Genomic DNA, 21,597 nt, shown 5'->3' with positions numbered 1-21,597 from the left:
CCTATCAAATGTGTTGTTCAGAGTGTCCATGACACCAAGCTTCAACCTTGCAGTGAGCGACACGCACTGCAGGATTCGAACTCAACATCCCTTCAACTTGATAATGTTATATAAGCCGGCCCCGGTCAGATGAGTGGAGTCCTCATGGGCATGACGCAAGGGAATGTCATTTTTTTTTTATTCATCTGTTAGTGTTACCAAAATGATAACAAGAATGTTAGACTGTATTTCAACTACTAATTGACAGTGACCGTAAGTACGGCAGGCAGAGCCAGCGCCACTAGGTCTATGATCCTGGGGTGGTTTCTCCGAGTAAAAAAAACTACTAAGAATTGATCAAAGTGTTTTCGTTATTTTTTTTGTAAAAAAAAGAAAATTGGTCAAGGGGCTTTCATGAGAAATGTAGAGATGGATGGAAGTCTACTGCCTCATTTAATGCTATTAAATATATTTTTTCATACTTTTATCAAATTTTAGAGCTGCTTCTACCAAACATGTCTATGACATATCTACCAACGTTACAAATCGTGTCCTTGGGAAAATCTTGGAAAAATCTAAAAATTCTAGTTTTTTTTTCTTGGGAAAAGTCGGAACATATCAGCGTACTAAAAATATGTGAAAGTGTAATTTTTTTTAGATGTTTTTTTAGATGCATATGAAAGTATACACTACAAGGAAAATGCGTATTGACGACGGATTCTATAATTCGCTAGTCCGTCACTAATCCGTCGTTGTACATCTTTGCAACGGACTAGCGACGTATATCACCCGTCGCATAACCCTAGTCGCTAAATTGTGACAGAATTTATCTGTCACCAATCCGTCGCTATGTTGTGATGGCTTAGCGACGGATGATGTACATCGCGAATCCATCGTTAAATGGAGACTAATTTAGTTATGCGACCGAATTTAATCTGTCACTATTTTCGTCACTACTATTTATCGACGGATACGTATCCGTTGCTAGTTTTCATCCAAATGTGGTGGCAAACATTAGCGACGGTTCAAATTCCATCGCAAACCGATGCCTGCTTCAAATTGGCGATGGAGTAGTGATAGATAATATCCGTGGCTAATTTGTAATAAAAATTTTAATTTTATTTTTTTAAATATTTTGAAACTCTAGAAAAATTTCTCGTACAATTCATATATCCTGCTTATAAAAAAACAGTACACATAAAAAATACATACAAATTAAACACAAATGCTAAGTTAAGCAAACTTTAACAACCAAATACAGTCCTTATGAAGTTATAATTAGTTACAAGTTTGTCAAACAAATTAAACAAAAAAATCTAATCCTCGCCAAGATTTTGGGCATCATCCTCTTCATTTTCTCGATCTGCCCCTCCCTTTATGCCTGCATCAGCTCCTCTACGCTGATCATTTCTAGCATCCTACAAAAGAATACCAAAATGTTAGTATTTATAAACAAAACATAATTAAATAAATTATATGCAATCCACCTAATCTAATGCAACAAAGTAAATGATTGAATGAATGACACATAGACTAGTAATAAACTGAAGGACATTAACAAAATTATAAGGATAAATTTATAGTAATTCAATCATGCATACCTGATGGGCACCTGAGCTCATGTTGAATGCAGATGAAGTTCCCCTGTACGGAAAAAAGTTGCACAACTCATTACGGACCATGTTGGGAATGATTAGATTTAAAAAATGTTGCATTTTGTCCTCAAGACGCTGATAGACACCATCCCAAGATATAGCAGGGTCAATAGGACGTTGGGAGTTGATGCTGGTGGGAGAACTCGGTGAGCCCGGACTGCAGGAGGCAACGACTGGTGTGGTGTTCATATTACTCCCAAACCCAAACACACGACCCTTTTTGGGTTTACCTGTAGCAGTCACCCATGCTGCGTGATCAAATGTCAGATGCTGAGTGGAGTCATCACCATATCGTTGTATCATTTGCTGCTCGTATGACTCCTACAAAGTAATAATTAGAATATGAATTAATAATTAAGAATTACAATATTTATGATAACATAATTCAAAGTAACTTGTATATTACAATGTTTATTAATACAAAAAATACATATTGTTATCGCTTTCACCTTATCTGATACAAAATCTTTCGTGCTCTTACGTTTATGTGTTTCAACAAACACATCCTTGTAAGGCACAATGCCTCCTTTTTTTGCTTCCTATAATGTTACATGATAAAAAAAATCGATTAATAAGTATGCAGAAATACTTATAAATTTGACTATATATATATATATATATATATATATATATATATATATATATATATATATATATATATATATATATATATATATATATTGATGAGTTATCATTTTCTTTTGATGGCTCTCAAAACTCTAGATCCACCTGTGTATAGTTGTGCATTGAGCATCGCTGCTCAGTTTTGTGTAGTTTTTGCTGAGCGGTTCTGAAATTCATTGCTCACCCACTTGTCGCACATGCCCTCACAATAATCTCTCTTGACAGTAGGAGGCCCATGGCCCTTCCACTGCAGTGGATCATCTATCCCACTAGTTGTTATTTTTTTGTTGCAGTCTTAATATTGTGCAGCATGTCAGCAAAATGATTGGCAGTCACCTTCTGCCACACTACCCTCGCGTCTTTCTTCGCATTTGTAGTCGCAAAGCGATGAGAAGCCTACAAATACATTCAGAAAGTTAGCATACATAAATATAAAAGACTTCTTGTTATGATAAATAATTGCATACCATGAATGAAGAAATTAATCTGTCCAACACCTCTCTCGGGTACTCTTTTCATTGCGCTACCAGTCCTCAAAGATGATGCAGTAATGACTTCGTAATTTCTCGTATTACTTCTTGCTACTCAAACCTCGCACTGCACATGAAAAGTTACATATTAACAATCAACTGTTAATATACACTTTTTATAAGTTAAATATTAGACAAGTGACAATGAAATATTTACGGTCGACCATCGATATACACTATTTGAATTACTTGTCGTGGGTCACACTCAGAAGACCCTGCATCTGGCGTTGGTGGGTCATGTGTAGGCGAAACAACACCTACAGAACAATGAGTTAGAAATTGACACAATATACATTTCAACTAATCAAGTATATAATTATTTACATGATATACCTATCGAAGGAGATGAACGCTCAGACTTGCTACCACTAGGTGCTCGATGAGTGTGTCTTCCATGAACCATATTCTAACAAATAAAAATGTACTAGCAATACATTCAAACATTGCAATACATTTTAATATATTCAAATCAATACAATACATTTCAATACATTCAAATCATTCTACTCATTCAGATCAAATTAAAAAAAATTCATGCAAGACATTCAAACATTGCAATATATTTCAATATATTCAAATCAATATAATACATTTCAATACATTCTAATCATTCAGATTATTCAGATCAAATTGAAAAAAACTTCATGCAAGACATTCAAACATTGCAATACATTTCAATATATTCAAATCAATACAATACATTCTAATCATTCAGATCAAATTGAAAAAAACTTCATGCACGACATTCAAACATTGCAATACATTTCAATATATTCAAATCAATGCAATACATTTCAATACATTCAAATCATTCTAATCATTTAGATCAAATTGAAAAAAACTTCATGCAAGACATTCAAACATTGCAACACATTTCAATATATTCAAATCAATATAATACATTTCAATATATTCTAATAATTTAGATCATTTAGGTATGTATTACAAGATGTAATTCATTAGCTTGTGCATGATTCATCATCACTTGTCGGACTTTCATACTCTTCTTCTTCCTCCACCTCCTCCTCTTCGTCATCATCTTTTTCTTCTTCTTCATTTAGAACCCATTCACTTCGTATATCATTTGGATTACATTCTTCCATGCATGTGCCATCAGACAATGGAGATATGACATGCATACCATGTGTGACATCGTGACCATAAGAGAAGTCATACATATCATCTGATTGATAGTAATCACCATCTTCAGCAATCTTGTCTTCTTGTAACTGATCATACTCGGGGTATAGTTTAGACTTCACCTTACAAACTACCCGCCATTCATTTCTATCTGACTTTCTTGTACTCGGATATGACGTATAGTAAACTTGTTGAGCTTGCAAGGCTAATATGAATGGTTCATATGTTCCAAACTTTGATTTCTGATTCACCTCCATAATGCTTGAGATTTTGTCGACTTTTGTTGCTGTGGGATCAAACCATTGACACTTGAATAAAGTTAAGCTATTATTTGTGCCTAAGTAAGTCAACTCCATTATTTCTTCTATAACATCGTAGTAGTCATGTTCATTTTCTCCGTAGTTGCTACCCTTGACGAACATGACACTATTCATCATTGACTTGTTGATACCGTAGTCTTTTGTATGGAATCAATAACCATTTAGGATATACCCGTTGTAACATTGCACAACTTTAGACGGACCATTTTGTAAATCACATATTCCTTGATCTTTAACATCACCATGATGGACCTATAAGCACAAACAATGACTATGATCATGACAAATTAAGTATCTAAACAATTTTGTATCCTTCATGCAGTACAAACATGCTAACCTCCCATGTGTGCTCAAACCAGATAACATACCATATGTAGAGAAGTCACTGATTGTCCATAGAACAACATCCTTCATATTGAAGTTTTGTTTTTTGTGAGCATCGTACGTGAGAACACTGTCATCCTATAATATTTTCAGTTCATCAATCAATGACCTCAAATATACATTGATATTTTGTTTTGGAGACGTCGAACCAGAGATCAATAGAGACAAGAAAAGATTTTGACATTTCATACACAAGATTGGAGGTAGGTTGTATGGGGTGACAAATACTGGCCAACACGAGTATGGGGTTGATCTACCCTCAAATAGATTAAATTCATCTGTACATAAACCTAGCCTAACATTTCTCATTTCCAAAGCGAAGTTCTGATGAGTATGATCAAAGTGCCCCCAAGCTTCTGCGTCAACAGGATGTGTAATCTTATCTTTATCATGTCAAACTTTATTTGCATGTCATATCATTTGTTTAGTTGTCCTCGAAGACATATAAAGACATTGAAATCTAGTGGTGAGAGAGAAGTAGCAAAGTGACTTATATGACACTTCTTTTGACCTTGTGCTACAATTTTCCTTTGTCTTTGGCTTAAACCGATCATGTCCACATGATGGACATGATCTGCTATTTTCTTGATCTTTGAAATACAACATGTAGTGATTGGGACAAGCATCTATCTTTTGATACCCCATACCTAAAGCATTGACTATAACCTTCACACGGTAGAGATTTTGTGACAATTTCTCATCTTTGGGCAACATACTCTTCACAATAGAGCATAGACAGTCAAAACATGATTGACTCAAATTAAACTAGGACTTCAAATTCAGTAGTTGAAGAACTGCAGATAAGATAGTGTGACTCTCGCAACCATTCCATAGTGGTTCATCAACATCTCTAAGTAAGTCATAAAATGTACTAGCTGCATCGTTTGTTGCTTCTTCCTCTACCTCAGTTGGTGCATTACTATGTCCCATAGCAGAACCCATTTTCGGTCTTGCGACATCAAATATCGAATCCATATATGGATTATCGTGCACCACATCTACCCGTGCGTTAAAATTATTCTAAAATTCTTTATCATGAAGCGTCCAATTTTGATAACCACTAACAAAACCCTTCCTGTATAGGTGATGTCTAACGCCATGATGTTCTACAAATCGATTGTTCTTACACATCGTGCAGGGGCATCTTATCCGACCGGTGGGATCCACTATACTGACACTTGCCATTGCGAATTCAATAAAACTGTCAACATCATTCATATATTCATGCAACACCTCATTATCAACTATCCTACGATACACCCATTCACGGTTTGCAGCTATTTTGTCCTATAATATTAAAGATATTATCACCAGTTAAAAGAAAATCTTAATAATACGTAGATTTTCGTGTGCAATACACCATCACATCATATTTATACACATCAAGAGGATATTTAAAAATTTGAAATCACATTACATATAAGGATACATTCATTTGAACAAAAAATTCATGATACAATTCCACATGAAAGGCATAATCAAATGGAAAATAACTTCGTGTAAGCATGGATACAAAAATATCAAACATTGCAATACATTCATATCAAAACATATATCAAACATGTACCTATAGCAAACACACTCCAATATCCCACTAACTACTATCATGCCGAGCATGGAATTCATACTCCAAAAATAAGAACACTTTTACTCATACATTAATATCATACTCAGCATGATCTTCATACTCCATCAAAACAGACCTAGATATCCACAACTATATGAGTGTGTAAATAGAAAAGTGTTGCATTGAATAAATTAAATAACATGTGATGCGCTTGCATCACTTACTCACCACAGGTATTTACCTGATTTTGCATTGCATTTTTAGCCACATGTGATGCTTAGCACTAAGCATCGTGTGTCTTTGGCTCAATAATGTATCTGCGAAGCACAAATATACAATACAATATAGGGAGGCGGGCTGGGGGGTTACCTGCGAGGTCGCCGGAGATAGGATAAAAGCGTCAAGGATGTCTAGAACACGAGCAAAAAAGAGGGGGAAAGGGGATGTCCGGACGGGGGTGTTGGCCTAGGTCGGGTGCACGACGAAAGGGGCTCGGCAACGCTGACGGAGAGGGGGGGAGGAGGGGCGACAGGAGCCAGACCGAGGGGGGCAAGAGAAGGCGGGAAGGGGGGCGGCGGGCCGGGGGTTGAAAGGCGGCAGGAAGGGAGGCGACAGGCGGTGGGCTGGGGGGCAAGAGGAGGGGGGAATGAGGGGCGGTGGGTCGGGGATCGACAGGCGGTGGGAAGGGGGGCCAAAGGAAGGCAGGTTGGGGGGCGAGAGGAGGCGAGAAGGGGGGCGGTGGGTCCAGGGTCGACAGACGGCGGGAAGGGGGGCCAAGGGAAGGCAGGCTGGGGGCGACAGATGGCGGGAAGGGGGGTGATGGCCGGCTGCCCGTGGGGCAACAGGCGGTCAACCGGAGGCGGGATGGAGAGACGCGGTGGAGAGGAAACAGAAAAGAAAGAGGAAAAAATTAGGGATTTACGGGAAAATTTGCAATGGTCAAATTTCGTCGCTAAGTCGTCGCTATTTGGCGACGACTCAGCGATGAAATAGGTTTGTTGTTGATCCGCCGCTAAGCTGTAATGGATATAACGACAGAATAAAACCATCGCTAATACATCATAATGTTGCGACGGATTAGCGACAAAATATTTTTCATCGCTAAAATAAAAATAAACGATATTTTAGCGATGAATATTATTCTCTCGCTAATCCGGTGGTACTTTACGACGGTTTTGTTCCATCGCAAATGTCTGTCGCTAAATAAGGTTTTTCTTGTAGTGATAATAAAAACATGAAAATATGAAGAATACAGCTAAGAGATACTTTTATTGTGTTAATATCATGATAAAATTGTTCCCGTGAAGGCTTCATTCATCTGGTACGGGTGACTTGTGAATGTCACCAAGTTGACGGGATGTCACAAGTTTGAAACCCACTGGTGGCATCCTTTTGCCTCAAGGTTGAAGCTGGGTTCACTCTCCAGTAGGCATGGGAGATCTCAAGGGTTTTACCAACCGGAGGCCAACCAATGTGCGGTTGGTGATTGAGGGATTTTTTCCTTGAATTGTCCAAAAAAGATCATGATAAAAATGTGATTTTCATAATAGACAATATTTAGAAAATATCACGCTTCTTTGTTATATTGTATCGGCCTGTGCAAATATAGTAATAAAATCACAATATTTCTAAAATATCGGCGATACTTTTAACAAATATTTCTACTGATTTTTTCCTTAGACCTCTGGATAAAATTCCGTTGTTCTCTCTTTGCCCCTATTTGTTCCATCTACTTGTTACTTTTTCCAATGCTAAGCTGGAACGAGATCAAACAAATAAAATTGAGTGAGTATATACTGATTTCCTAAGAATCGATATTTTTTTTTTGGGATTTATAACCTGAAGAAACCACACCCAGCACCTAAAGAATCGATAATGCTCAGCCTGGCATACCTACGGTCATCGTGCCGACAATGTAAAACTCCGAAGCTAGGAAGGACCCCTGCCCCCAGAGCCTATGCTACATGTTGGCTTGCGCAGAGGGGTGACGTCCATGGGAATCGACAGTCAAGGCTCCACCCCACTACACCAACACCCCTTGGGAATAAAAATCGACACTTAGATTGTACTTTTTTTTAATATGAATTTGGAGTACTAAATATTTATGAAAATTTTGGGCCATTGATTTAAAGCCCTGTAAAGACCTAATCATGACACGTTGGAATCAGATCATTCAAGAGTCGATTCTTAATTTCCTATAAAATCAAGCATGCACATCTGCTCGAATTTCAAAAAAGAAAAACCTCCCAAAAAACTACTTTCATTAACTGTTTGCACCCAAGTTTTGGCTAGTCAAAAGGTCATTCCTAGGTGGTTGTATTTGACTGTTGAAGTGTTTACCTACTCAAAGCAATTAAACTCTGCCATTAAATATGTTGTTGGGATTAAAAAATGGATATCCTACATTCCTACTTTGTAGCAATTCCGGTTAATGTGGGCGAGTTATCAGTTATCATGCAGCCTTTAATTACTCTTAAACAAAAGGTATCAAGAGATTGGTCCATGGAAGGTGTGGTCAAGCAGGTTAATAAAAGTGGAGATGGTACACAATAATAATGGTACAATAGTTCTTATTTTCTCCATTACAATAGTAATGGTACAGTAGCTCTTTTCATATGGTTTGGACGTCCTGTTATGGACCTAAAGGTGTCACATTGACTGTGGACTTAGTCTGTGTCTCCAATGTAAAAACTTCGTGCTTACTCTACACTTGCCCAGTAGGAACAGTTTTTCATTTGACTTTAGCATTGCGGCAAAGGATGTACACCTCAAGAATCGAATTCTTGACCTCCTCCTCCTTAAACTTGAAAGCCTTAAGCCGACCTACCTAGCTTGGTGTGTGGAGTCCTTTGTAGGTGAATGGTACAGTAATTGTGAGTGGTGATTTACTTGATGATATTGAGGATGGTTGGGGCAGATCAGGAAGATGAAGATGCCTCATGATATGTTGCTACTGCTGCCTCTGATGATGACGATGAAGATGACTATCCTCATAATGCATAATAATGATTGAATAATCTTGCATGCCATGTTAACATTGACATTGACAAGTTGTAGATCCATATAATGATGATGATGGCTTACTTAACAGTGGGTCGTAAAGGAAGATCCTATTAGATGGTTAATACAAACGAACCAACCATACCAAACAGAGAGAGAGAGAGAGAGAGAGACAGTCAACGCTAAACCTCCCCTGGTTACTGGCTAAAGGCTACAAAACATTAAAAAAAAGATGGAAACTTTACTGCATACCATCATATCAGTTTAATATCACGATTACATATAAAAATTAGCTTTAAGTATTACCTATTTGTTTAATGAGATTCAAACTTTGACTTTTATTCATTAGCATGAATTAACAAGAGAACATCAAATAAAAAATTGAAAACTCCTAAACGAAGTAAAAACCATAAAAAAAGTCAGACATTTGATGAATTAAATAACACTTGATCTTGAAAAAAAATGAGTTAAATGAATCAATAGAAACCCTACCATGGTACATTTTAAACAGTTACTTTGTAGACTTTTGATGAGTTGAACACTTAATCTTGAAAAAGGAGTTAAATGCATTATTAAAGCATTTGAAAATAACTTATTAAAATTTAACCTTAATGTATTATTATGTATTAACAAAAGCAATGTGTCATAAAAAAAATTGGAACTAAATACCACAATATATATATATATGGGAAACTTAAATATGTTTACCAACTAAATATGTTTGCTGGTATGAATCGAGATTTTCATAGTTTTTTTTGAAAATCTAACCCTGTATATGCATTCAAGGTAGTCCATTTGCTAGGAATAGACTGTTGGATCATTGTAATCGGATAAAAAATGAATTTTTTTATGCTTGAATATTTATGAAAATTCTAAGTCATTGATTTTCAACCCTTAAAAGATCATGATTATACATCCTAATTAGATGATCCGAGAGTTTGTTTCTATAAAACCAATCATCTAGAGCACATCCTTATGGTAAAATTTTTGAAAAAAGTAAAAAAACCTATAAAAAACTTGGTTCATACCAGTAAATACATTTGGTTGGTAAACATATTTCAGTTATATATATATACACATAGTGAGAGATGTAGTTTCACAATCTAGCACCAACCATTGACATTCCATTCCATCTTCCACCGAAAACTCCACCCAAACGATGCATCCGCCAACCATTTTTTAAATTCAACAAGCTAAAACTCCTTTCTCAAATATCCAAGCTTCTCAACATCTTTGACATAAAGCTGCTCTATCTCGATACTTACTCGGACACCCCCATTCCACCTGCACCTGGAAACCATTGAGTTTCACAGCCAAACAACAACAACAATAATAATAATAATAGTAATAGTAATAGTAATAATATTAATAATAATAATAATAACCTTGATACCAAATCGATTCCCACAAATGACACCAGCCCACCAACTCTGATTTTCAGGTATGTGAAACAATCAGGTAGCCTGTACATTTCATTATAATCTGGTGGGGCACCTGTTTCAACGAACATGACATAGATTATACGTTATTAATTATAAAGCCTCACCTGAACAAAAGGCTCAGAAATATCAGCACAAGAACTTCAGAGGAATACCAAAATGAATAACAGGATGCTGCTAAATCCAGAGCATCCAGCATTTCAGCTGCAATGGACACTGCCCAATATCGCAACCACGTTCTTCAAATGCACAAGATGGCAGGTAGAGGAAACCACTGATCCCATCAGTTGCCCCTATCATTACTTCTGTGACAGCACTTACCAGGGAAACTATCCGCCCGTGATTGGTCTCTCGGTTCTTTTCCTCTCAGCAGCTTCCTATCTCATAACCGTATCTCTTGCAGTGGTGGAGGTAAGAAGATACATACTGGGCATAGCATCCAATCAACCAGGTAGGAGATACTGGATACCCTCTGGTCCTATCATCCTCCCTCTGATCCTTCTCTGCTTAGCAAAGGGACATAGAATCAACACCATCTTCCCGCTTTCGTACAACGCACCTGCACTTCTTCAACTCATACATGTATCAGCACTTGCCTTTGAGAATCCACCTGCTACATCTATCAAGTCTGTCTTTCTGGAGGTGTCAACCATATCTGGCATCCTGCATGGTAGCCTGTATGTGGACTCTGTTATCTTGCCTTACTACACTGGGCTCGAAGCCCTGGTCTCGTCGACTTTCTCTGGGGAATGCATTTCATGTGTGTGCCGCACAGAGGTTCTAACAGTTGGTGGGAGGTACATTCCGTATCGAGCATGGTCAGCAACAATGTTATCAATTGCAGGTATTTTGTGTTCGAGGCTTGTATCTGGTGTATACATGAGAACAGACAAAGTAACTACTTCAATTAAGCTGATGCTGGAGGGCTTAGCCTGGTTTCTGTCGATAAAAGATAGCGCGCACCTCATAGTTAACTCCATGCAAGGCCAACTTGTGGAAAGAGCTGCGTCTGGAAGCATTTGTGGGTTGATATGCCTGCTACTCTTGAAGAGGCTCTGTAATCTACTAGTCAACACAAAGCATTCTTTGGAAATGAAATCAGAGAAAGGCTTACCAATCACCCACCTAGACCATGATGCACGGTAATAGACTTCAAGTCTTTGCTGTAAATTACCTTTTATTAAATGTGAATTCAGTCGCTGTAACATTATCCTTCGAATTAAAGGCACAATACATCCACACAAAAAGATATGATCATGCTAAACATAGACCAAAAAAATTGAGCAAAAACACTGAAATCTTTCCAGTATATAAGAGGTCTACTATATGATTTATTGCTAGCTCAACACAGGGTTTTGTTACCATAAAACCCTGTAACAGCTCTTTCATAATCTCCGGTTCTCCAACAGGTGCCACTCTGCATCTACGGCTATGGTCATAAAGTAAGCTTCGCAATTCAAATGCAGAAAGAAAATGACATCTATCAAAGAATCAGAATGGCACAAAAAATTTAATTACCTTGTTAGCCCACTCTTATTCTCCATTTTTGCTATCAAATGTTCCATGCTGTAGATTAATCGATTTCAATGTGAAGCCAGGACCACACTCCTGTAGGTAATACCAAGGGTTAAAGGCACAAAAGAACAGATACCAAACTAAAAGAACCAGAAGAAAACCAGAGTCCAGAAAACATATGGCCAGACTTTGTGACTGCACCATTCCCATTTTCCATTGATGTAATATCCTTTTGCCTATTGTCCTGATAACCTTCCTCACACATGCATAATTTACCCACTTATGGATAGCTAGTGGCAAGCAAGAGCCTGTTTCAGGCAGGGTTCATGTTGGAACCTCAAGTGCCGTTAGGCCCAAGGAAAAGCTTGACCAGACTGGGCCCGGCAACATTCTATTAGGCTCACATCCAGGCCTATTCATGGCCAAAGTGCACATATGTATCAGACAGAGACAGGCCAGGTGCATTGAAGAAAATTAATACTTGCTGTTCGTTGTTGTTGTTCTCAAGCCAGGTCCAATCCCAGTCCATGCGGAACAAAGCAAAAGTAAACTTCGGGCCCAAGCTTGGGCTGGCACTGACCAAGAACTCTAAGCCCATTGGCTGTCCGGACTGACACCAACCCATCATGGGTACCATTTCTATGCTTTTGCATCAACATGGAATGATAAGAAAGCAAAGCAGATATGTTTTCATGCTCAGTCTTTAATTATTATCGCTTTTTGATAAGCAATCAATGGAAAAATGATAAAAACCTTATGGGTGTGTGTGTGTGTGTGTGTGTGTGTGTGTGAGTGAGTGAGAGAGAGAGAGAGAGAGAGAGATCCAACGAAGAGTCAGCCATTCATTACTCTAGAGTAGATTAATATGGTTCCAGTCATTGCAGAGTGTATTTTCCACAATATGCAAATAAAACTAAAGCACCAAAATATGAGCAACAGGAGATGAAAATTTGAACCCAAATAATGTAATTCTATTGATAAGAATGAAGCCTACAGAAGAAACAGAGTATCCAGGAGCCTTTGATTAAATAGGATTATGGTAGAAAGCCGCTAAGGAAACTCTTAAACACAATGAAAAACAAATTAACCTTTCAAACAATTTTACAGGACGAAGGTTAAAATAGCAAAAGATGCGAAAAAGGGTAGCCGTATAATCAACAAGCATCCTATTTGTATCAAACTAACAATAAAACAAGGCAGATCAGTGGTTTGGTAAGGTAAAAATGGCACTAAGCAGCTATTTCTAAAGCACATTTAAAAAGGTCAATGGAATAAAAGGCAATATAAAGTTCCAGTCAAGAAACTCCACTTAAGTCATATGAATTGCATCATTATGGTGTCAAGCCATGACCATACAGAAAAACATAGCATGAGCAAAGGTTGTCTCTTAACACCAACGACAAATAAGATTATCAGGGCATACCAAGCAATCGTCTTCTCAAATGCAATAATTCATTCACACATCATAAAAGATACACCAATAACATCCCTGCAGCAGCAAATTATGCATTATTTCTCATTTAAGGTCGCAGACAAATTTTACTCTATCTATATAACAGTACCCATTGAAACCTACTTTTTCCATGAGAAAACAAATCAAACCAAGCAAGGAGCTCAGGCATGGCTCATATGAAGCACGGTGGACTTGAGAACACAACCTCAAGAATAGTTAGAGGCCTTTATGCTCACTCAACCAAGGATGAGAATCCTGACACTAGCTATGATCTTTTGCAACTCTACTTGTAGATACCAGAAAACACCAGTTCTTAATCTTCATGTGAATTGATTGCAGTATTGCTTCTGCGAAATTGGTGAGTCAACCTGATAGCTACTTAAGGTCAACCAACTCCACAAGCACTTAATTTGCTGCAAAGCATGCTCGAGATATAACTCAAACATACAGTGAAATGCCTGAGGTTTTAAGGTCATCTTTCGAACTACTTTGTTTTACAAATGTGCATAACGCCTTGAACATGATGCCATTCATGAACATACACAGTATTCTCTTTATGCCATTCATCACTATAATTTGGGTTGACACTCTAGTAGAATTATCCCCTGATGCAACAAGCACAAGGCTCCCTCATTGTTATACAGCAAGCTTTATCCACTTTATTTGTGTAGTGGCAAGGGTAGCAAAATTGATGCATGAAATTAACTTTCAACCCGAGTTAAGCAAATAAATCCAAATGGGTTAACTCCCATTAAACTTATATGCGAAATGAACAATTTACACTTGTCCACACACACACACACTATCATTAAAAAATGCCTCGGATTTCCCAATTAGGTTTCATGTTAGAAGCAGTCAAGAATCACTACTAATTTGTTTTGTTTTTTCAAATTTTTAGCATAAAAAATATTCAGAGGATTGGACCAGCAATATCCATCTTCGGCTTCATGGATATGCACACAACGAGTATTTTTGTACTTTTAACATGGAAGGCAAAGATAGGTGTGTTTGTGTTGTGCAGGAGGCTCTATGCGGGTTTATCGGTATCTGCAGTCTCCCCAGAACATATCTTGCCAAATGGGAGAAACGCCTGCTTATCCTCATCCTGTGTGTTGTGTTGCAGAAAGCTGTAAACGCATTTTCATCCAGAAGGGACCACAGAAGTGGCCTTGGTGTCTGCATCTTTCTGCAAAAAACTCATCTTCTGTGTTATGCAAATGTACCCTAAAAAGGCTGGCTGGAAGGAACTGAGAGTGTACACCTGCCATGGACACTGTAAGAGCCGGAGAAGAGCATGAATATCACAGAGTGATGAAAGAGACCAATAGAGATCATGATGACAAGCAGGGTTTTGCTATTAATCAATTCATTTTCCTGGATTACAATGCTTTTCTTGCCTAGCACTCCAGTTTCAGGATGTACACATTATGTTGATTCTTGAGTACAATCCTTGTCACAGAACAACTTCAGCTGATGGATGCATCTTTCATGAAGGCTGTGAAAAAAACGAATTGTAAGATGGAACATATTTTGCAAACAACCAAGAGAAGGCAATAGGACAAAAATGTGTTTATCATACATTATGAGGTCCAGCAATTGTCCCAGTCCAGGATTCGCATGTAGATATCATGTCCATCATCCGTTTCATAGCTAACAGTGTCATCACCAATTCCCTCCTCTCGCTCAAGTTCTTCAAGCAATCTGAAGTTGCAAGGGACTACATAAATATAACTGTACAAATATGAAACATGTTTTCTCACCATTGATTATTATGAAAGCTAAATAAAATTCGACTCACCAAACACAAACTTATTGTTAAAGAAGGGGGAAAAACCACCTAATAAGTTAAAAAATCCACCTAAATGGACTTAAACAGTTGAAGGATTATCAAAATACAATCAAGAACCATCATTTGAAGTACTCCATCAAAATGAGTTAACTTTCAATGTTGACAATTTACCAAACTATGAGATTTGTGTAGGACATCACAAATGCTTAATTGAGTGTAAATCAGATTGGTGCCCTAGTATGAATCAATGAGATTTATGCCCAAAAAACAGGCAGTTGGTCAATCATTGGGTCGAAACCCAATTCAGGCCATCGCACACACACATGCACGCACGAGACAATCTCTTCTGCCTTTCAGCATCATCCAGCACTGGATTTGACTACTGAACTTCTATGGGCAAAGCCTTTTAGGCTATGTTTGGGAGCCTTGCAATGGGATGGAAAGGTTTCAATGTGCTGCCAAAATATTGTTTTGCCAATGTGTGATGTTGAGAGATAGAGTTGCCAAAAACACAGTCGTGAAAGGTGTTTGAAATGTGGTGTTGGGCTGACAACATCATTCCCAATGCATTGTTTCAGCAACGCCACTGCTCCCAAACAGGGAGAGTATTGAGAGCATGGCGAAAACCACAACACAACCTCCAATTCAAGGCTCCCAAATATAGCCTTAATAACATCAAAAGTAGATCTTCAATGTTTTGAAAACATTTGTAGCATAAAAAAGTTGGATGGATCAAAACTGATCCCTTATAGCAATTTTCCCTAGAATGAAGCTGATGGGACAACATTGTCCAGTCAGGTGCCTGAAAAAGAAAAATTTCTACTTGGTAAATAGTATTATTCTTTAAATTTCCCTCAAAACCTGTCATAGGAACATGCAAGTTTCAGTCCCCAGCCTGTTGGGCACGACATGTGACGCGACACATCATGACATACATTAAATTATCTTTTTAATATGATAAAAAATTGAAAACAGAAAATAAGGGCTTCGGTTTCCAGCCATAGGGGTAGAGGTTTTTGTCATTTGTAGATCACTTGATAAATTCAGTTACCCGCGAGAATGGGGTACCCTATAGTTGATCAATACACGATCTGCACAAGAGCAGGAGAAGTATCAGCCTATAACCCCATTATAGATGGACAAATCTGTTCGAAAACAAAGCTCTTTTATCGCGGAATTAGACCTGCTATTAGCGTCAGCCTGTCCTGTCGGTCACATCCGGTCTTCCACTCAGTTGAAAGCTATGAATATAATTAAAACTTACTAAACTAGGCAGAGTTGACCAGAAATAATCATGGAAAGATAATAGCCTCAGTTGGACACACAATGCTGCTGATCTTCAACTCATCAATGTTCAATGAGTATCAATGATCCTAGGGGAACCTTTGTCTAAAAATAAAGGCACATCCTTCCTCTTCAATCTGATTTAATGCATTCTGGTCTATTTAATTCAAGAGCATCATGAAATTCCATGCAATCTTTCTCAATCTAGCCAAGTTATTTGTGCTTCAAAGGATCAAGAAAAGGAACTTGAATGCCTCTAATGCAGAGCATTCCTATTTCGCAACTCAAAATCAAGCCATTTACACTAGAAATTAGACCAAAAGCCAGAAATTCACGATTTATGTCACAAAAATATGGAAGAGACGAAAAGGAGGAGATGAAAAACAAAAAACAAAAACGCCCATAGCGTGGAAGCTTGAAAAATCACTGACCAACAACACTTGATCCGCCGGAACCGGTCGTCCCTCCTAGGTCTCCGGTCTCCGGTCTCCGGTCTCCGATCACCGGATTCAGCTAGGCAGAGGATCGGACAGTTTGGAAAATGACCACGATCGTGATTGACGGCGCAGATCTCCCCATTCATAGACGACGCGAACCCACGCAGGAAAAGTGGAGGGGAAATTAAGAATTTAGCTCCCTTAGCATGCTGGGCATACAGCTTCACTTCTGCTGACCGCTCATCTCAGTATTCAAATGTCTAGATGGATGGCTGTCAAACAGGGAGCTGCACGCTCAGCATTCCCTCAGATGTCATACAAAGCGAAATCTGTTTTTTTTTTATAACTCCTTGTGAGAGATTTTAAATTTTTAAATATTTCTCAGCCTAGTTCCCGCCAGGTTGAACGTGGGACCCACTCTGCACGACGTTGAAAATATGGGGCTTGAAAACGGACATGGATCAATTCAGGGAATCCATTACCTTCACATTTTCAACAATAAGCTCGGAAACGAGCTAGATGACCTTCTAGGGATGGCATTGGACCGGGGCAGAGGTGGAGGACAAGGTCTCCACCCTCGCCCCGTCTCAAATTTCTGCACCCCATCTCTGCCTCCATTCTCGCATGGGTTTCGATGTTAACCTCCATCCCCACCTTCATCCCTGGTCCAAATGGAGCGAAGCTGGGCGGGGCCCCTTTTTCTCTAAGGTCTACTATCATCCATAAAGGTATTTTAGTTATTTTACTAACGTAGGGTAGGGTGGAGGAAAGTGTAAGTCCATCCCTGCATTAGTTTTGATTTTAACCTTAATTCTCATTTCATGTCCTCCATCCTCGGTCCAAATGGGGCGAAGCGAGGTGGGGCCCCATTTTCCCCTGGTACATTGCCATCCCTATGATCTGCTCGTGGCTCGGCTCATGTTCAACCCAAAAAGTAAGGGTGTGTTTGATAGCGCATCCAAGATTGGATGGAATAACAAAACATAACTGACATGTTCTGTCTCGTATGTGCTCAATGTTTGTTTCGATTGGATAAGAAATTGTGTTCCTTGTGTCTAGTGTTTGATTTTCATGATGTGTGAACAACCTGAACACATTGTTTTGGATCGTACAACCCGATCCGCACAACTATAAGTGTTTTAACATGTTTATTATGGATCTTAGTTTCAGATATGGATCTCAAATTGAATCTAAAAAATTGAAAAATGTTTAAAATTTTGGTAATTTGAAAATTTCAAGAATTGATATTTTTTTATATACAAATGCTTTAATCAGTATTCTGTTGGATGTAATTATGAAAGCTTATCAAAAAATTATGGATTTTAGGCCCAAATATGAATCTCAAACTGGATCCAAGTACAAAAAAAAGGTTTAAATTTTAGGTAATTTGAGAAAAAAATAAGAATTTATATTTTTTATGTACAAATACAAAAATAAAAATAAATCATAAAATCCTAAAATACAAGAAAATAAATCATAAATAAACCGTGAGTAAACAAAAAAACCTTAAACTAGAAGAAAAATGAACATTAAAATAAAAAACCATAAATAAATCTAAAAATTATATATATAAAGCCCTAATTCAAATACTAATGAAAGAAGATCAAAGAAAAACCCTAATCAAATAAAAAAATCCCTAATAAATTAAGTATAAGAAGCCCTAATTAACGAAATTTGATTTAAGATCTTATTCAATGAAAAAAAAATCCTATTCAAATTAAATATCTAAAACCCTAATTAAAGATATTTGATTAAAATCCCTAATCAAAGAAAAAAAACTAATCAAATCAAAATAAATCTTTAATAAAATTCAATAAAAAAATCTTAATTAAGATATTTGATTCAAAGCCCTAATCGATGAAAAAAACTAATCTCAATGAAAATCAAAGAAAAAAACCCTAATCAATTAAAATCAAAGAAAAAAACCTTAAATGAAAATCAGAGGGAAAACCCTAATCAATGAAAATAAAAAATCTAATAAAAAAAAGCCCTAATTAGATAAGAAGAAGAAGAACAATAACAAAAAAAGAAGAATAGGGAGAGAGAGGAAAAAAGAGAAGGGAGAGTGAGATAGAGAGAAAGAGCTGAAATAAGATTTTAACATAGCCACAAAAAGGGTCAACAGAGTTGAACCCAAAGAGAACAAAAGCAGAGCAAAACAAACAGAAACAAACAAAAAACAAGCAGCTCACGTAGGAGCCGCAAAACCAAAAATGTTCGGGGGGAGCATAACAACACCAGCAGAAAAAGTAAGATCGGAAAGATGAATACGCAGAATCGCGTAAACGTCCACTAGGATTTTGTGCGCAAAATGATTAATGTGAACTGGAGATTCTCGAAAAATGACATTGTTGCGTGCCATCCAAACGAACCACCAAGTGGTAAACAACCACGACCTCCAGATTAATCACCACCGTATACTGTGCCGAAGGCAGACCGGACCCAAGTTGAGGTCGAGCGCAAAGGACTTCCCCATAACCAGGACCTCTGGTTGCTTCCAAGTCCTACGAAAGATCTCCACAAAAGTAGGGCAAGACCAGAAGAGGTGGGAAGAAGATTCTTCGGCAACATGACAAAGCATACAACAACTCGACAGCTGGAAGGCCCACCTCTTTAAGGTAGAGTGAGTTTGGACCTTATCGTGCAAGATTAACCAAGCCAGGACCCGAGATCGGGGAGAAGGGCCCTTCGCCCATAGAGCAGATTCGGGCATCCAAGGTGCCACCGGGGGAAGCAATGATCTATAAACTTTGCTGGTGAGGAACTTTCCGGTAGGAGCAATAGCCCGATGCGCCCAATTACCAATATCGGCTGGATCATCAAAATAGTCGCTGAAGATAGCTAAAGCCGACAACCATGACTGTCGCAGATGGAAAAGTGCTTCAGGCCTCGAACGAAGGAAAACTGAAAGAAGAGAAGGTGGCTCATACTTAGAGAGAAGAAAACTAGAAGGATTCTCTGGTTGATGAGCAAGCCAACATTGCTTAGAGACTAGGGCAATACTCCTGAGTCTGGGCGCAGGAACACCTAAACCAACCATATAACGCGGCAAAACCATCGAACGCCAGCCAACCAAGTGGCGCTTACCCTTGAGATGATACCCAGACCAAAGGAAGTTTGCCAGCAGACACATCAACTGCTTCTCTACACCCACAGGCATCAGAAACATGGATATGAAGAATTCCAAAATGGTCGAGAGAACGTGCTTTACTAAAGTTAGGCGACCAGCAAACGAGAGATAAGAAGCTTGCCACGAGAGTAATTTGCGCTTAACTTTAAGAAACGTCGGAGCCCAGGCCACAAAGGAAAGACGCTTAACTTGTAACGACAAACCCAAGTACAACATAGGCAACTCAGATGCAACACAATTAAAAATCTTCATCCTAGCAGCTAATATAGAGGGCTGGACGTGGAACATAGAAAGGGAACACTTTAATTTGCTCATTTAGAGAAAGGCCGAAAAGAGAGAAAAAAAAGAAGAATAAGCTTGAACCGAAGTATTTGCTGAACACTAGCGTGACCGAAAATGATCATATCATCAGCGTAAATTAGAGCATGAAAATTGAAGTTCTGAACCGGTAAAGGATCAATGAAACTGCAGGCAACGATCGCTTAAGCAGTACACTAAGACCCTCAGCGATCACATTGAACAATAAAGGCAAAAGAGGACAACCTTGACGCAGACCCCGCTCCAGCTTGAAACATTCTCCGAAAAGTGCCGTTGATATTCAGCATAGCCTGTGCATTCGAGACTAATTCCCTAACCCAGCCAGAGAACCGACGACCAAACCCGAAGTTCGATAACATTTGAAATAAGAAGGGTCATTGCACTGAATCGAAGACCTTATGAAAATATAATTTAAGAACGAAAGAAGGCTAACCGCAAAGATGCAAAGAGTGCACAACCTTGGTTACCATGATAAAAGAATGATGCACCATCCTATTGTGGATGAAGGCGAACTGAGAGACCGAGAAGATATGTTGAGCCACCGATTTCAACCTATTTGTCAAAACCTTTGCAATCATACGGTAAAGAGCATTCGTCACCGAGATCGGGCGAAACAAAGAGATATCCGAAGTGTTGACATCTTTAGGAATAAGCAAAATAATAGCTAAATGAAAAGGGTAAGGCAACCTGAAATTGCGATAAAACTCATCAAAGAGGACAACCATGTCCGGTTTGACGAAATCCCAAAAAATCCTGAAGAAGTCAACATGGAACCCATCAAAGCCGGGCGCTTTTCAACCAGAGAGATCCTTGATAGCACGAAAGATCTCAACATCCGAGAATCTTCTTTGTAAAGCACAAACTTGGTCAAGAGAGATCGTCCTTAGCATGACATACTCAATTTTTCCCTCTGCGACCACCGAAGAGAGATAGAGAGAAAGACAAGAAAGAAGAAATGGAGAGAGAGAAAGAGCAGGCCTTTCGCCTCACTGCCGACTGTTGCGCAAGAGAGGGAGAAAGAGGAGGGTAGAGA

At 38.4% G+C, this 21,597-nt stretch overlaps 2 protein-coding genes across 2 annotated transcripts; one reads left to right on the top strand and one right to left on the bottom strand.

Annotated features, from left to right (window-relative positions):
• Window positions 1–10,797: 10,797 nt before the first annotated feature.
• Window positions 10,798–11,784, top strand: LOC149840047 (uncharacterized). Its single transcript, XM_090004981.1, has one exon. The coding sequence runs from the start codon at window positions 10,798–10,800 to the stop codon at window positions 11,782–11,784; it is 987 nt and encodes a 328-aa protein (XP_089861107.1).
• Window positions 11,785–19,523: 7,739 nt separating this feature from the next.
• LOC149840046 (uncharacterized) lies at window positions 19,524–20,498 on the bottom strand. Its single transcript, XM_090004980.1, has one exon. It carries the CDS (start codon window positions 20,496–20,498, stop codon window positions 19,524–19,526), a length of 975 nt encoding a protein of 324 aa, XP_089861106.1.
• Between the last annotated feature and the right edge of the window lie 1,099 nt (window positions 20,499–21,597).

This window comes from Nuphar pumila, chromosome 4, assembly GCF_984573655.1.
Source record: "Nuphar pumila chromosome 4, dmNupPumi1.hap1.1, whole genome shotgun sequence".
Classification (NCBI taxonomy): Eukaryota; Viridiplantae; Streptophyta; class Magnoliopsida; order Nymphaeales; family Nymphaeaceae; genus Nuphar; species Nuphar pumila.
Note: the sequence above shows the minus strand (reverse complement) of the source record. Positions and strands in the feature narration are given on the sequence as shown.

Coding starts and splice junctions, on each gene's coding strand:
- LOC149840047 (XM_090004981.1), top strand. CDS start 10,798: ATGAATAACAGGATGCTGCTAAATCCAGAGCATCCAGCATTTCAGCTG.
- LOC149840046 (XM_090004980.1), bottom strand. CDS start 20,498: ATGAAGATTTTTAATTGTGTTGCATCTGAGTTGCCTATGTTGTACTTG.